The 17,994-nt window shown below is 46.4% G+C and overlaps 1 protein-coding gene across 3 annotated transcripts in view; it reads right to left on the reverse strand.

Moving 5' to 3' along the window:
* The window catches only part of ARMH4 (armadillo like helical domain containing 4), a 54,318-nt gene that overhangs the window by 25,844 nt on the left and 10,480 nt on the right, over window positions 1–17,994 (reverse strand). For all 3 annotated transcript variants that reach the window (XM_083863512.1, XM_083863511.1, XM_083863513.1), the window contains exon 5: window positions 7,931–8,188. In XM_083863512.1, the coding sequence (XP_083719638.1) occupies window positions 7,931–8,188 (258 nt within the window). The remainder of the gene's footprint in view (window positions 1–7,930; window positions 8,189–17,994) is intronic.

Consider the following 17,994-nt stretch of genomic DNA (forward strand, 5'->3'; position numbering starts at 1 on the left):
AATTTCATAGAATCATTAACGCTGGAAAAGGTGTCAAAGATCAAGTCCAACCACCACTTCCATCACTAAACCATATCCACAAGTTTTTTGAACACTTCCAGGGCTGATGACACAATCATTTCCCTGGGCAGCCTGTTCCAAAGCTTGACAATCCTTTTGGTGAAGGGTTCCCCTTAGTGCACCTTCCCTAATGCTCTCTGCACACAGAAATCACCCAAGACTCCCCTATCTGAGCTGTGCAGGGGTGTCTTCCACAGATGTTTCCACCAGAGAAGTTGCTGAATCCTCCTTGCAGGTATTTCAGGGAATTTTTGCCTAGCAGGATAGTGGGGATCAGGGCAGGCAGGGCTGGCAGCAGCCCTCACACTTGGATTCATCCACCAGTCCCAGAATCCATTAGAAACTTTCCCTCAGTCACTGGGACCTCTCACACCAACCATTGTGATCAAAGTCCCCTTTCTCCACAAACTGGCAGACAATTTCTCCATGTGTCCATGCCAACTCTCTCCAAACTGAAGGAAAAGAAGCAGAAATGCCATGGATGGACAGGATCTCTTCAGTCTTCCCTGCAGTAGTCAGTAATTTCATTTTAATACATTGTCTGATGGGGTTCCATCTTCTCCATGGGCAGGGAGAGGGAAGGCAAAGCCAAAACTGAGAAAATGTCTCTAAATCCTCTCCCAGCCCCTGGCGGCAGCACTTAAAGGCTGGTAACAAATGGACTTAGTCTTCCTCCGACACAGGATGCATAAACTTAGTGGAAGGGCTGGTATTTCAAAGTAATGTATCCAAGGATGTTTTAGTGCTGCTGTTTCCCAATACACTCCAACAAAAATGTCAGGGTAAAATATCAGCCTGATTATTGAGAGCAGCAGCTTTGTGTCTCCTGTTTCTGATAGCTGAGCTGGGAGTCACCAAGACACTCTCCCATCTTCTGATTTACTCCTAATATCACAGGAGTGTTTGGTTTGAAAAGCCTCTCAAAGATCAAGAGCAACCATTTCCCCAGCACTGCCAAGGCCACCACTAACACCTGTCCCCAAGTGCCACATCCACACAGCTTTTAAATCCCTCCAGGGATGGGGACTCAACCCATTCCCTCATCTCTATTCCCTCCTCTTAGCCTTGATTTTTGTTTTGAGGTCAGGGCTGAGGTGCTTCCAAGAGGAAGGACGTAGCTCCAACCCATTAGGGGTTCATGTTCCATGGTTGGAATCTCCTCACCCCAGCCCACAGGGCAGACACACTGTTCCTGTCTTCCCTTTGAAACACACTGGCCTCATTCCCAAGGGCACAGCAGTCCTGTGCAGGATGGAAAAAGGGAAGAGCACAAAAGGGTGACAGGTCAGGACCACAGGGCTCAGAATAGTCCAAGTTTTGTGTCTCCTGGAAGGTCCCACTGACCAAGATCCCAGCACAGGGCCCTGCAGGGAGTGAGCAGGCTGAAGAAAGAAGGAATATTAGAGACACACTCTCCAAAATACCTTGGAATTAGATCTGACAAGGAGCAAAAGCCATCTCTGATGTGAATTGTCCCCTCTCGGGAGCTGCTCTGTTGTTATAACAGTGAATGTCACCCCGAGCTGGCAGAGAGGATCATCACTGCTCACACACAGGATGCAGAATTCCCTTTGACAAGACAAACCTGATTAAATATGAGTCTGCTCCAGGATGGAGATGCAACCATGAACAATCTCTCAGGTAAAAAAGAAGCAATTCCAAAGGGAGTGCACATCCCTCACAAGGGATGGAAACCTGAGTTAGGCACAGATTGATGGTGGGAGCTTCACTGCTGCTTGGGAGAGGGAAGGGGAGCTAGCAAGGAACATATGGAACAGTATAAATTATTTGGAGCACCCAGAAAGACAGGAAAAATAATCATCTCTGTTCCTGAGACTGCTCATTTCTGTCTGCAGCTGTCTGGAACTCAGACCTTGCACGGCCAGTGCTTGGTGCCACAAAACCCCCACAAATACCATGGATGGGGCAAGGCCACAGAGGGCAGGATTGCTGCACTTGGAACAGGAGGGGAAGGAAAATTTGCTGGTTATCCTGGCTCCTGCCACCTCTCCCACCTGGGATTCCTATGGACTGTTAGGATGGTGACTCTCTGGGTGATCCTTTTCTCCCATTCCAGGGACAAATGCAGGTGTGCACATCCTGCCTCCAGAAGGGAAAGGCAATGTCCAAGGGCTAATTTAATTCCTCTCCTTCAAATCCCCACTCTGCCAAAGGCTCCCTGGTGAAACCAGAGGGGTCACTGGGCCTCTCTGTGGTTTTGCTCACCACCTTTAAAACACATTTGAGCCTTTCCAGGGTGATTAAGGAGACAAATGCATTAAAGATTAAAAGGCACTCCGATGTTCCAATGCCACGAGCTGTAACAGTACTTAAAATAGATCCATTTGTGGCAGCAATTAAAGAACATATTACTAATTTCTGAGTCTCAGCTCCTGCCTTTCTAATGCTGGTTATTTTTGCCCATAACAGCATTAATCCTATCTCCCTGTAAAAATGACATTTCAAACATTCATCATCTTCCACGAGTGTCCTTCTGCTCCTCTGCCTCCCCATCATTAACCAGAGGCATCTGTTATATGATTTATGCAGTGTAATTTGTGACCACAGATTTGCAATACAACGAGAGCTATTTTCTCTGTAAGTAGCTGCTTAGAGCTGCAAACATTTTTTTATCTATTATATATTTAAAAAAAAAATCACATCCCAAAAGTGTGTTTATTGTGCAAGTGCTTTGTCATTACCTGAGAGAGTTATACAACCCTCCATTATGGTAAGAACTAATGTCCTGCTCACAAAAATACATGAAACACAGACATGGTTTATATTTTGAAAACTACATGTCGAGAATTATATTGTCACACTTCATAACTTCTTCCTAAATTGCTGGTTTGTTTGTTTTGGGTTTCTTTTTTATTCTCTAAATCCTATGCACAGGGATGGTCCAAACTCCCCTGTGTACAATTCCTCCATGGGCAGATGGAAATCAAAAACAAATGCTGTGGAACCAGGAAACTCAGGTGATTCTCCCAAGCTAAAAGCCTGCAATGTGGTATTTCACAAATAAACAAAGATGCAAAGAACACACCAATGGAGCAGCTAAAGAAAGGCAGACCTGGACAAAAATAGATTTAGGTTAAAACAGAGAATAAAAAAATAGTACCTAGCACACATACAAGCCACCAGAGAGAGTAAATTCAGATGTAATATGGAACTGCAGGTTGATAAACAAAGGTGCAGAACCACGTTAACAAACACACAAAAATTACATCAAGTGGGCCTTAAATGGAGAAAGAAGAAAACACCAACTCCACACATTTTAAATGCACCAAGCAAACCACTGCATGCCCCAGTGTGGTGAAATTAAAGGCTCAGTAAATTGCCCTAGACCTCCTGCTGTTCCCTGCTGTGGATAGCAGGAGTTATTCACCTTGGGGTGTGGATGAAAGACTAAGGCATCAGGAAATAGCTTGGAAGTCTGAGGCCATTCTCCTCTTGGCTCGTTCTTGTTAAATTAAGAATTCTCACAGAACTGGGAGGATAAACACTCTTGAGGACTGGGAGAAGAAGCCAACAGAAGCAGAGGGGTTTGATCTCCTTGGAGCTGCAAAGCAGACACCACCTGCCCTAAGATACATGAGGAATAACTAAAGGAACACAAACTCTTCACCAGGTTTGAACCCACCTCAACCAACTGTAGTTCTCCTGGTAATGCATCACAGAAGAGGAAACAAGGGGAAATCACAGGTGTTTTTATTTAATCCCTGAAAATTCAAGCTACACACTTGGTCTTTGTGTTCCTCTGACCCTCTCCAGGCATTTAGTGTTTGCCTACCACACATCACCTACACACAAATCAAGAAACAAGTACAGAGACACCAAAGTCACCTCACAGAGAATGAAGAGAGATCCAAAAGTGCTGCTCTGTCCTTCACTGGCAACCTGTGAAAGCAAAGCACTTGAACAGGACACCAAACCAGATCCCAAATCATATTCAGCTTCAAATTCCAAGCATGTTCTTGTTTCCCCAGAGCTGCAGGCTGCCAGGATGGATTTTGGAGGGTCTAATTCTATTTTATAGATGCACAGCTTTCCTCATTTTCTGCTTTACTCTTTGTCTACATACCGCTGGTTAGAGAGCCAGTTGATGGGCTGTAAAACTGTCAGTCTCTTTATTGGTGCTTACAAATGGCTTTTGCTCAGCTGGAGTTAATGCAGGACCATCTGACTGCCCAGAACTGACATTTTTAATGATTCTGTTCCTCCAGCACCTTCTCATTGACCACCACAAAAATCCAAACTTGTCTCTTGCTCTGCCAAGCTGTTTTGTGGATCAAGCTCCTTGTTCTCCAGGGATTTGCAGCATGTCAGCCCTCTGAGCAAGCAAACTCGATAATAACTGACCTGAGAACAGCTATTCCAACACGAGAACAGCTCTTCCAACACTTCTGGGCTCTTCTGCACTGTAGATTTTAGCATTAAATGTCAAAATTCTGAAGGCTAGAGGACAGAAGCATCCCCAGGAGGAGGACATGAGTGCTAAGTATTTTAAAAATGGAAAATGCCAGCTGTAAAAGTTTGGTGATTGGATGTTGTTCCCTGTTGGGTATTGTCACCTTCCTTCAGGTCTCTCTTTCCAATGCTGTAACCCAGGAGAAGCAGAACAACTTCCCCTTCCAAACTCTGCTTAATTTACACAACAAGGGAAACTCTTCACATCTCAGCACTATTTAGGGAAGGAAGAGACACACACAGAGCTCTTCTGGGGATGTCACCAGTTAAAAAGCAGTCCCCAAATTAAAAGGACTGGATTTTCAAAGGTGAAAAACACCTAGAAAAAAAGGGTTTCAAAGAAAAATAGCCCCTGCACCCATCCAGCAGCTCTAAAGCTTAACAAGTCTTTTACAGTGAGTCTGGTCTCTCCAGGTGCTCCAACAGAACAATGGGAGCAGCTCCTCCAGCTTCCTGCCAGGTTTGGGGGATTTCTTCTGTTCTTTACAGCCCACTGTCCTGCTGACACAAGCTGTGTGCTTTTTCTACCTTTCCTGTTCCCCCAAATAAAGAAGCACAAAGCCAGGACCAGCTATGGACACAGAGTAGCCTGATGTGTGCCCAGGAACCCAGAGCTGGGAACCAGGGCAGAAATTCTCACCTGGCACAAACTGGAGAAGGGAAGGGCCACAGCCCTGCAGAGGCATCTCCCATTCCCCACTCACTCCCAGGAAATCAGCTCTCATCCCCAGGGTTCAGCTCCTTCCATGGCTTTAGGTTATCAGAGTGAGCTCATGCAAGTCCTTGGTTTTCACAGGACCATGGAATGCCTTGGGTTGGAAAGGATCTTATAAAGATCATTTATCTCCAATCTCCTCATCTAGCTCCATTTCCTTTGTGCCTCTAAAACATAAATAATTTCCCTTTCTCTCAGGAGTTCTGCTGAGCACCAGCACACTGCAGAGGGGGAAGGAGCAGTGTCACAGAGCCACTGAGGTCATCCAGACAGGAAAGGAATAAATGGCTCTTTACATAAGTGTAAAGACACTTTTGTCTTCTGCCTGCTGGAATCAGAGGGGTGAGTCACAGGCAGAGAGGCTGATCCCACTGTGTCCCCTCTGTTTTTGCCAGCACAGCACTGCACAAAAGTCCCATCCAGTTCCTAAAAATGAACTCAGCTCAGCCACAGTCTCATCCTCTCCCTCATGGATGTCTGCACAGACTGCAACAGCCTAAAAACAAAAGGCAATCCAAACCACCTGGATCTGGTGACTTCCAGAGAACACCAAAAGCCACACCTGCCCATTCCTTGAGGTGCTCAGAGCCATCCCTCTGATGCTGCCCCAACCCACATTTCACAGGGGCTCCTCCAATGTGCATGGAAGTCAATAAAACCTAAACTGGGGAGAAGAATCCTGCCTTTTACCACACATTCTGTTTATTCCTTGTCTGCAACTTCTGGAAAGATGCCCTTTCCAGGCTCTGAGGAAAGCACCAGCTTTCTCACCTGCCTGCTGTACCAGACATGCAACTCCTACCCTGAGCCTCTTCCTCCAGCAGCTGGAAATGCAGCTGTGACTCCAGCCCAGACCTGCACAAACCATGAGCTGAGTTGTGCCTGACACAGAATAACCTCCTCTCTAACCGCAAAACTTCACAGTAAACACAGTAAAACCTACAACAGCACCACACAGCTCTTCACCCAGCTTGCCAAAGACAACAATAACCCTTAAGGACTTGAAATTATTCCCCTGACACAGCTCCTGGTGGGACAGCAGGAGATGTGAACAGACCTGACACAACCATCACCCAACACGGTGCTTTTCCAGCAGGATTCAGGATTCCAGCAGGATTCAGTGTGACAGGGAGGGATCAGCCCTGCTGCAAACTCAATCTCCCCTCAAAGGCCAAGCCTCCCACTGGATTCTGGAAATCAACCCTCCCACACAGCTCTTGAAACACAATCTTTGATTCAATTAAGGAAGGCAACATCCCTAAAGCAGGCTGGAAACAGCATCACAGAGGAGAACCTCCAGGTTAAATCAGAATTACACATTCAGGGGAAGTGATAGAAACCACACAGTAATAGACACAATGTAACAGACAATATATAAAATGGGTTTTTTATATTTTGTGTTTTTTTTTTTTAATTTGATGAGCTTCTCAGAACAGCTAACTCTGACAGTCAGATATAAAGACCTTCTGTCTAATGTGGTTCAGCTCTCACAAATTCACCTGAAAAGTTCCCATTGTGTTTGACAGGGCTTGGCTTGGGAATTTAGTATGCTGGGAAATTATTCCAGAGCCTTTTTCCAAGCTGGACAAGTTCCTTTCTAAGATCTGCCTTGTCCCACACCACTTCAGACTTGCATCACATGGACTTCACACATACAAACACTGACTCCTAGGTGGAGTAAGTCAGTCCAGTCATTAAACACAGAGCCTGTATGTGGAATAAACTGCAGCAGGAATAAACTGTATAAAGCTTTACAGAGGCTTTGCAGGTTTGTCTTCACACTGCCAGCACAGGTTCCCATGGCTGCACCATGCACCCCTTAAAATGCCAGAGAAGTGGAATTCAGAAAAAATACTGCTGAAGTAGCAAAGAGGTTGATGAGCAAATACCCAACTCCTTTGTCCTCACAGGACAAATATCCCTGCACCAACCCACCTTGGGCAAACGGAACTGAAATTTCCCCAGGAACCTCATCTTGGAAGTTATTTTTATTGTCTTGGAGCAAGACAACACTAAGCTCTGGGAACAAAGAAGCAGCTTTGGAGTATCCATATTTTCCCCAAAATGACAAGTCAGGTCAGGCTGCCTGGGACACATCCCAGTTTGAACTGGGTTTCCTCATGAATGAACCTGCTTTGTGCTTAGCTTAAGAGCCAACCCATGACTGGTACTGCCTTAAGCTCTGGCTTTCATATTTGCAGATTCTGTGCTGTCTAGAGCCTGTTCTAAGCCTCATAAGTGTCAGTCAGCTCTCTTCACACAGTAGGGAGATAAAACAAATCCTTTTCCTGCTGAAGACTAAGGACAACTTTCTGCCCAACAGCACAAACAAGGGTGGACTGAAGGGAGGAACAAGAAGGATGAGACCTCACAACCTGAAGCTGGAATTGGACAATTAAACCCCAATATGCAAATGGACCAAAACTTATAAAAATGTAAGACTTTGTGACCAGTGGTGCATTTTGTGACCATTTTGGGTCCACCTTTGGTGTAGTCCTGGTCAGGCTCTTGTCCTGCTCAAGGTGTATCCTAAAGGGCTTCCAATAAATACCCACTTTATTCTCCATCTCTGTCCAGTCTCTGTTCCAGGTCAGCCTTCCCAAGGCATCAGTACAAGGGACTGTCTCGTGCAGAGTGAAGAGCAGGAGATGTGAAGGGTAAAGGGAGAAGGGATTTTCCTCTTACCCAGACCTTGGTTCTGCTGCTCCCACTCAATGGTGTCAGGAACCTGGTAGGACACTCCAGCCAGCTGGGCCACAGGGTTTTCCAGGCCAGCCAGGGGCTCCTGGGAGGTCTCTCCTGGAAGTGTGAAGCCTGGCAGCTCCGTGTCACCCTCCATGCTTTCATCCATCAGGTCTATGTCTTTGTCCTCCTCGTCTTCCTCTTCCTCCTCTTCTTCTTCCTCCTCCTCCTCCTCTTCCTCCTCTTCCTCTTCCTCACCCTCTGGCCAGGGAGACAGAAAAGAAAGGTCAGGAGACATCCCACCAGGCAGAAGATCCTTCCCAGATCCTTCTAGGTGAGCACCAGGCTGAGCTCCTCCAAAAGCACCAACTTGTGCCTGTCCTTTGACAAGAAAGGCACCCACAGGGCTTCATTCGGAGGAGCTCATCACCGTTGGAAGCTCCTGGGGAACAAGGAGATGCTGCCTCAGACTCTCAAATTAGTGGGAAATGCAGTAATTTTCTCCTTCCTAGCAGCAGGATGCAAACAAGGATGTGCATGTGTGCCAACACCTGGGCATCTGTAACTACAGAGCTCCCTGCTTAACTAATTACAGCTTAAGTGAGAGCTCTTTCCCTGATTTCCAATCTTGGAGGCAGCACAGAGCTGGTTCTATGTTTAGCTCCCATTGAGTCTTTCCCAGCTCTGGAAAGGGAACTGCTTTCAACATTCCAAGCCCCATCCCAACCTGGCCTTGGAAATTGTTGGAGAGAAAGCAGCAGAGCCAACACTTCACAGGAGAGCTGACAAATGGGACCTTGAGGAAATTCCTGTGAATTTAGTGCAAGGGTCTCCCTGCCCATGGAAAAGGGAGGGTTGAAACAAGATTATCTTTAAGGTCCCTTTCAACCAAAACCATTCTGTGATTCCATGAATTCTTCCCTACAGCAGATACCCATTTTTTCCAAAACTGTCTGTACTGTTAAAATAGGGAAAAATAAATATTTAAGCCATATTTCATCACTGGAATCTAAAAAGGCAACACAGGAACTACTGTACTGAATCAAACCAAAGGTTTTTTCCTATTTTTTCTTATTTCCAACCACAACTGCCTGCAGATGATGCTGAAGGAAGTCTAGAGCAGGGCAAATATAGAGCCAGCCTTCCCACAGTTTCTTTTCCCAGGTTCTAGTTCCCAAAATCTCAGGGACATCCTATGCCACAATTTGCATTGGAGCTATTTAATAGCTACTGATGGAGCCACCCACCAGGGAAAGATAATATCTGGAACAATGACATGCTTTGAATTTCTCACAGTTAGTTTTTCAAGGCTGAGAATTGAAACATAGTATCTATTTATGCACTTTTATCTAATTTACACCAGCTCTGCTCAGCCCTGTAGAAAAATTCCCTCCTGGTGTGGTCAACCTGGGAGAGCCCATCCTCCTGCATCCAGGCATTAAAAACTAACAATCCAACCAAATCACCCTTTTTAATCCAAATTTCCCTTTATTTCTGCTATAGTTGTACCTTATATTGGTTGGTGACAATCCAGCCTGGATTAAATGCCCCCCACAGATTGGAACATCATATGAGAGATGAGAATATGAGAAATGAGTGCATGTTATAAACCCACTGTGCTGTCCTGTGGCACCTCCTTCCCCTGCAAATTCAAGGATTTGCTTCCAAACACTGCACGTTTTCCTCAGCTCACCAGACAAGACAATCCTTTTCAGTTCTGCTCCTGTATTCCATACAAATGAGCTGCTGCTGCTGCTGGGATTCAGCTGCATCATCCTGCTGGAGCGTGGCTTGTGGCACCTGGAAAGATCATTCCTGCCACAATGACAGCACACAGAGCACCTAATGGAGCTCACAGGGAGGCAGTTAGCCCCTTTTAAATTCCCATTGCATTTTATAGGCAGTTTCTGTATTATAAAGTGCTTGGCATTCAGAATCGAGATCAGAAATTTCCTCTGTCAAAATGCAGGTTTTCGTATAAAACACACAACTGTGGAGCTGAGAGTGGCACCTGGAGAGTGCTCACAGGAAAGCTGCAAAGACAAGTTAATGTAGGTAGGACTTTTAACACATCTATCAACAATCCCAAAACTTAACAGCAGAGACACTGAACAGCCAGAACACCAGAGAAGAGGAACATGAACAGAGCTTTTCCCCAGACTGAGTGCAAAAACCAACCAAGAGAGAACAGACAGGGGATTTTTATCTCTGCCAAAACTACTCTGGGACAAGGGTTTTAGAAGCTTCTTGTGATTTTTAGCAACCCAAACTACACACACCTGCCAGGATGGAGTGCTGAAGGCACAGATAGCCATCTCCCTGTCTCCAAAGCCTCGAAGGCAGCCAAGCTGAACACCCAAATTGAAAGTGCTGAGACTACTTATCACATCTGATGATCACCAAGCTCCATCAATCACCAGGCAGCCACAGCAGAAAGCTGTGAATAATGAGATCCTTGTAGCAAGGAGGGGAGAGGAAAAGGCTCTGAGCTTATTCCTTTCTCCTCTTTGGCTCATTCCTGCATCTGCAAACAGCTTTTGAACCCCCATCCTGAAATGCCAACAGCTCTCCTTGCTGCAAGGTGCAGCACAGAGCACCACTTGGTGGTCACCAGGAGGAAACTACACTTCCAAAATAATAAAAAAAGCGCACAAATTTGACAAGTGTGGGATTTTAGGAGCACAGGCACAACAGGCAGCCGTGGGCAGACTGTGCAGAAGGCTGGGGAGGCTCACAAGATGGAAAATGGAAGTGAGCAGCACACACAGCTGAAGCTCAGGCTCAAACCTTCTACAAAAGTCATGTTTTCTCTGCTAAATTGGCACCTTCTGGCCTTCAAAAGGCCTCAGCAGCAGATTGAAAGAAAACTATGGGGAAAGATTGAATGAGTGGAAGTGCAGAGCACAGCAGATTCAGAAGTAATCCAGAGCTTCAGTGTGAACTATTTTTGTGTGCCATGGAATGGTTTAGAGGTTGGAAAAGCTCTCCGAGATTTCTGAGTCCAGCTGTTAATCCAGTACTAAACCACATCCACCCATCTTTTAAACCTCTCCAGGAATAGGGACTGGGCAGCCTGATCATCTTTTTATTAAAGAATTTTTTCCTAACATCCCATCTAAACCTCCTCTAGTGCAGCTTGAGGATGTTTATTCTTGTCCTATCATAAGTTACCTGGGGAAGCTGTAGGGGAACCCCAAGGAAATGAGTCTGAGATAAAAATAAAACATTTTAAGCAGAGTTTTGAGGGGTTTCCAGCTTTATTTATAGAAACAGCCACCACTGGGCTTTACCATGAGACTCTGAATGGATCCATTAGTGACACAGGTGAGATCCAGAGGATGGGATTTGCTTTTTCAGGGGGGCAAAAGCACCTTGGTGCTTGCTCCAAAAGTGAGGCTTTTCACCACAGAACTACACATTCACAATGACTTCACTGGCTTAGGCAGGAGAAATGGGACCACCTCACACCTCCCTTGGGAGGCATTTCCCTGAGCCAGCAGGATCCCACAACCTGTGGAATCTGAAGCAATTGGAAAAGCACCAGCAGCCAGCAGACTGGCTCAATTTTTGGGGGTGTGATGGCTTGAAAGCAGCTGTAGCTGAAGCCACTGTGCTCATAACCTTGCTGAAGGCAATGGAGTTACACCAGGTTTTCACCTGAAGAAACCTTCACTGAAGAATGATGTTTCTATATTTAGGTGTATTCCCATTAATGTTTGCAAACACCTGCATTCCTCAGGAGAGCCAGGAAACCATAATTTGTCAGGCTGAACACACAGGAGAAATATCTTGCTGTGCCCTGAGCAGTGAGAGGCTCTCAGTGGAAGGTGACAGATTCACTCACAGGCACAAATGGAATTCAAAGTGCAACCAAAAAACAAAAACAAACCCACGAAAAACCCAAAACAAACCAAAAAGGAAGAAGTTACAGGGCAAAAACCTGGAGTTGTCACTGGCTCTGTCCTTTCCCTTCCTAGTGGATAAAGATGTCTAAATGACACCACAGAGGATTGCTGCAACCTGTGACACCTTAAGCTGTGATTTGATGTGGAGTTCAGCGCTGCAGGGTCACCCCTGTGTGTTAATAACCCCATGTAAATATGTAAATAATGCTGTGCAAATAACAGGATTAGGGATGGGCAGGCCTAGGACTCCCAGCTCTTGCCAGAGCAGGAGGGAGAGGCACAAAGAAGCCTCTGCCAAGTGTTTTCTCCCCCTGAGGTTCACTTTGTGCACTGTTTTTGTGATCACAGCTGACTGCCAAGGCAGGAAGGCCTTTCTAGGACACCTCTTTTATTATTGATGTGTTGCCTTCACGTGGATCAGTCATCATGTCACCATCCAGCAGCTCCAAAATGCTGCCAGGAGCCTCTGACAGCCTGGAGGGAGGGACCTGGTGGGAAGGTGGACAGGCTCTGACCAAACAGGGCTCCTGGGGAAAGTGCTGTGCCAGGGTGGGGCAACACAGCCAGGCACAGAAACTCTGCCACACATCAGGGTAAAACCCCCTGGAGGAGTTCTGCTCAGCCCAGTCACCTGCACTGCAAAGCCATCCAAGGCATTTGCAGGATTTGGGGTTGGTTTGAATGCTGTGCTCTGGAAAAATCCATCTTTTGGGAAGTTTCAGCATCTGGGCAATTGCACAGAGACAGGGAAAGGGGCTGGTGGGAGGAATGGAGCTGTTGGGTCAGATCCTACACATCAAATTATGGAAAAGCTCTGAAATCATCAAGTCCATCCATTCCCCCAGCACTGCCAAGGCCACCACTGACCATGTCCCCAAGTGCCACATCCTCAAATCTCTTAAATCCCTCCAGGGCTGATGACTCCACCTCTGCCTGGGCAGCAATGCCAGTACTTGACCACCCTTCCAGTGATTCAGTTTTGCCCTAATATCCAACCTAAGCCTTCTCTGGTGGAACTTAAAGTTGTTTTCTCTTGTCCAAATTCAAGGATTTCTTCCTAAAACAAAAGCAAACTGTATCTCCAGCAGCACTCACCTCAAAATTGCTCTCACACTGAGCCAAGCTAGAGAGTCAAGTTTAGCAACACAAGACTATTTTAAAGGGGAAAAAAACCACCCAAAATGCTGCAGAACACACTGCATGTACTATAACAAGTTTGCTGCAGAACAGCTCTTCTGCCCCTGGTGTTGAACCAAGCAGAATAAAGATCAAGGCAAGAAAGTGGTGATTTATCAAGTGAGGGCAGTCAAATCAGTCCAGATTTAATGACTGTGACCTGTGAGTGGACAGGGCAGAGCAAGACAGATGAAGGGAGATAAAAAGTTTACAACATCTCTTAACAAAATGCCTCCCCCAGGAAAAAGGCTGTGGGCATAGGACTTTTTTTTTACCCCAAATCACAAAAAAAAAAAAAACCCAACAAAAAAAAAAAAAAAAAAAAAAAAAAAAAAAAAAAAAAAAAAAAACCACAAAACACTGGCAGAGTGCTTTTCCATTTTCACAAGAAAAGGCTTGTTGGTGTTTTTTTTTCCACAAGCATTCAATTCAATCCCACCACCTGGGAAGGGAACAACCAACAGGCCAAGAGTTCAGAAAACATTTGATTTCAGCTTTCTGAACACAGAGGATGTATATTGGGGAGCAGGTCTGTTATTATGGGCAACAGTCTCCAGGGGACCAAAGTCTTAAGTCCTGCAAGGAGACTAAGAGGAGCCAAAAGGAGCATAATTGAGTCTACTCAGCTCATTTCTAGTCTGAGCTCCTGCTTTTTCCCAAATCTTTGATCCCCTTCCTGCAGCACCCCTGGTCCTACTGAACAAAGCTCCCAAAAAAGCCCCATGAGCAACTCTCCCACCTGTTAAAGGACTCCAGCAGAAAATGGTCTTTGCAGAGCCTCAGTGCCACGTCCCTGCTTATCTAAATTCACCTCCCTTGAGCCACGAGGGTAAACTGCTTAATCCTCAGATTAAAACAAACAGGAACTCATTAAAAACTTTCACTCACCACAGCCCAATTACATTTCAATAATAGCAACTGTGGGGGTTTAATCTGTTGTTTTCCTTCAAGCTTGGAGATAAGCACAGGAAAGCTGCAACATTAAAGTGATATTTAAGTGAGCTCTTTTTTTTTTTTTTTTTTTTGGACAAATGAAAAATCTAATGGAGTTCAAAATTCAAACAAAGGCTGGTCAGAAAGGAACCAACATGGGTCAGGCTAAGAAATGTCACCCAACCTGCTGGAGGCAGAACATCACAAAGAACAGAGAGCTGGGGGTGCTCAGCCTGGAGAAGAAAAGGCTCCAGGGAGAACTTAGAAAACTTTCCAGTGCCTAAAGGGGGTCCAAGAGAGCTGGGGAAGGATTTGGGATCAGTACATGATAGGACAACAAGGATGGATTCAACTTGGCAGGGTTGGATTGGAGATTGACACAGAATTTTTGCCCATGAGTGGAGTGAAGCCCTGGCTGAGGTTGTACAGAAAAACTGGTGGATGTCTGTATCAAACACTTACAGAAGTGAGAGGGGGGGGGGGGAAAAAAAGCTGAGTTTGATACAAAAAATTGTCACTTTTTTTTACCATTTTCTGCTAGAAAGGAGAATGAGGGATGAGCCACCACCTACTGTGAAGAAGATAGAGGTCAACACAGAGCAGTTCCCATTCCAGTGGCAGCAATAAACAAGAAGCAAGAGAAAAGTGTGTACCAAAACCATTTAATAATTCATTCTGCACGTGCTTTGTTTTAAGTCTTCTGTTCCTTGCCAATTTAGTTGATATCCAAAGAGCTGGTGAGGAATTATAAGACCTGGCTAGTTAACCATGCTGGGTTAAGTGCCTGTTTTATTTACACCTCCGCATCCTAATTCAAAATTTTAACAGGGTTGTAGAGATTTAATGAGGCAGATCTTAATCCATACAGTCAAGGTCCAAACAGCAATCCCCTTCAGAGCCCTAATTTCCAGGAAGAATACCCTTCACACCCAAAATAAAAAGTTCCCTGTACTGTGGCACAGCTCAGAAGAAAAATGGGGAGTTGAAGCATCTTTTATAAATTTATATAAAGGCTACAAGTTCTGATGCATTCAGGAGCAATTTCTTCACAGAAATGGTGATTGAACATTGGAAGGGGCTGCCCAGGGAGGTGGTGGAGTCACCATGGCTGGAGGTGTTTAAGGAAAGACTGGATGTGGTCTGGTTGACACAAGTGTTTGGTCAAAGGCTGGACTCAACCCTGAAGGTCTTTTCCAATCTAAGCTGTTCTTTGGTACACAAAATAATTCACAGCAGGCTGCAAATGCACACGAAACTCCAAATTCTGCCAGCTGAGAGCCATCCTAATTAATTTGGAACACTCCACACTCAAGAGCTACTTGGTTAAGGCCTCCTCCTCTGCAACAACTGATTTTAAGTTGCCCATTTCCAGAGCTATTGGCTGTTCTGACACCACACAACAGGCAGAGCAGCTCCTGCTTCAATCAAAGCTCTGAGCACCCTCCAGAGCCAGCAGCCCTGCTGACCCCTGAACTGTGTGAGCAGCACAGGAGAACAGACTGCAGGAAGAGATCGTTCCCTGTGAGGGTGGGGAGGTGCTGGCACAGGGTGCCCAGAGAAGCTGTGGCTGCCCCTGGACCCCTGACAGTGTTCCCAGGCCAGGCTGGATGGGGCTTGGAGCACTCTGGAGGAGTGGAAGGGGGTTGGGATGAGAGGGGTCTTTGAGGTCACTTCCATCCCAACCACAGTTCTCTGCTGGTGGCACACAAGAGAACCAGCTCTTGAGCCTGCAGAGCCAGATACAGACTCCCCCTCACCCACAGCAACAGGAGCAGAGTCTGGTGAGCTCAATCCAGCAGTTTCAGCTGAAAACCGCAAGGATTTTGCAGAAGGAGGAGCGTGGCACTCGTCCTGCCACTTCAGAAAGCCCCACCTGCCAAATGCTGGGGGTGTGCAGCCAACTCTGCCAATACCTTCCATGGCAGATGTTACAGCACAGGAATCAAGTGGAAAAGGAGTGTGGTTTCTTCCCAAAGAGTCACTTTTTGAAGGGTGTTGGGAGGCTCACCCAGCGCTCCTCCGTGAGCCTCAGTTAAACCAGTATCTTTGTACCCTGAAGCCCTACAGGGAAAGCTGCAGTGCTCAGCTTGCTGGAGAGACACACAAATTCTAGGCACAGAGACAAAATACATAATCAATTCCCCCAGACAAGCAAGCCTTATCCTCTGCTGTGTCCTGTCCCCATATCCTATAATCCCTTTATAGGATTTCTCTGACTAGGAAGGGCAAGTAGAACCAAGCTCACCACAGAGTCAAGGCGGGAGGATATTTGTTACCCAGCTCATCTCTCCAGAGTCCACCAGAGAGGTGGATAAGCTCATCTAGACAGATTTTCATTTTGTCTGTGCAATTTGATTTTTAAAACAGTTTTGCATCCGAGCCGGGCAGGTGAATATACAGATGCAATTAACCACAGGCAGCTTGGCACAGATGGTCCCCAAGAAACAGAGTGAGCTGAGCAGCAGGGGTTTGTATTTAATGATGAGCCAGGCCTTCAGTCAGGCAAGTCAGCAGGACCCCACTGAAGGCAGCAGAGCTCACTCAGCTCCTTCTTCCAACAGTGAGCCAGGCACAGCCTCTCCCCAAAGGGCCAAGATCCCTCCTTAGGGACTCAACCATGTGCCTGCAACAGCAGCCCCCAAAAACCAGAGTATCCTGGGCTGGAGCTCCATGGAGCTTTAAAGGAAAGCACCCCCAAACATCTTGAACCTGGCAGCATCTAAATACTCTGAGAGTAAACACCAGGAACTGTAATTTTCAGAGCCAAGCTTCCAAATGCCACTCCACCATGAGGATGTCATACCCCCCCACCAACTGGCATTAAGCTGAAAAAAAGATGTTAAGAAAGCAGAGTTATAGCTCAAAAACCTTCCTTTGTGCTTAACTGGGGCAGCACCATCCCCAGGCAGAAAGCCTTTCCCCAAATGATAATTGCACAATTGTCCCATTTTACAAGATGTGGATTCATGACCCCCAGCACCAGGGAACCTTCTGGCTCCCTGCACAAAGGTCTGGGCTGAGCAGAAGAGACTTAGGCCACAAAACCTGTGCCAGTTGTCAAATCCACACAGCACAAAGAGCCCCATGTCCTGTGCAGAACAGGCACCTGCAGAGCCAAGAAACCCAGATTTCCACCTGAGTCCTCATCATTGAGGACACCTGGGCTCAGCTACAGCCAACATTTGCCTTTAGAGGAGCCCAGAGCAGAGCAAACATTGCAGCAGGAATCCAATAAAGTTGCATCAGTCTTGTATGGGAGCAGAAAGATTTTTTTTTTTAATGCCTGTGCAGAAGGTCTCATTAAATGGAGAGAGACCAATGCCCAGCTGAAACTGAAATCCCTCTTATCTTCCCATGCAGAAACCCAGGCTTCTAAAGGAGATCCCAGAGGGCTATAAAACACTCTAGCCTCCTGAATCACACTGCTCCTGCTAAGCAGAGACCTCATTTCCCAGCCTGAAAGATCAGGTTTTCCCTACACACACGACCTTTCCTTTCCCCTGCTGCCACTCTCCCATCAGCATCACATCCTTGCCTTGCCAGAGACATCCCAGATTCATCCTGGCAAGGGGAGAATGCTGCAGTTGGAGTCCCAGAGAGCTCAGGGAAGGCTTCAAAGCCAGCAGCAAGCCAGGCACATGCAGTGGGGAAGACCCCCCAGCTTCTGCTGCCCTCTAAACTTAACAGGAGGGAAGAGTTATTGCTTCCTGCAGAGAAAAGATGCTGATGAGCTGCTGTCTACAGCACCCCACCTCTACTCAGAGGAGAAATACCATCTGGCAATGCCACCCCTGGAGGGCTGCCAACCTTTGCAGTAAAATACTAAGGCAAAAGAAGGTCAAGATAAAGGAAGGGGGAGCAGAAACAGGAGGAAAGATTAATTCCTGCCAGGTGGTATCAGCCCAGACACTGGAGCACAGAACTGGATGGATGAGCAAGCAGGGAGGAGTTGAAGTTGGAAAAAGAGCAAGAAATGGTCCTCTGCAGGAAAATTGTGGGTGAGCTGAACAGAAAGCAGCAGATCAGAGCTGCAGACCAGCTCCAGGGCAGGAT

Source organism: Zosterops lateralis, assembly GCF_965231275.1.
Source record: "Zosterops lateralis genome assembly, chromosome: 6".
In the NCBI taxonomy this organism is placed as follows: Eukaryota; Metazoa; Chordata; class Aves; order Passeriformes; family Zosteropidae; genus Zosterops; species Zosterops lateralis.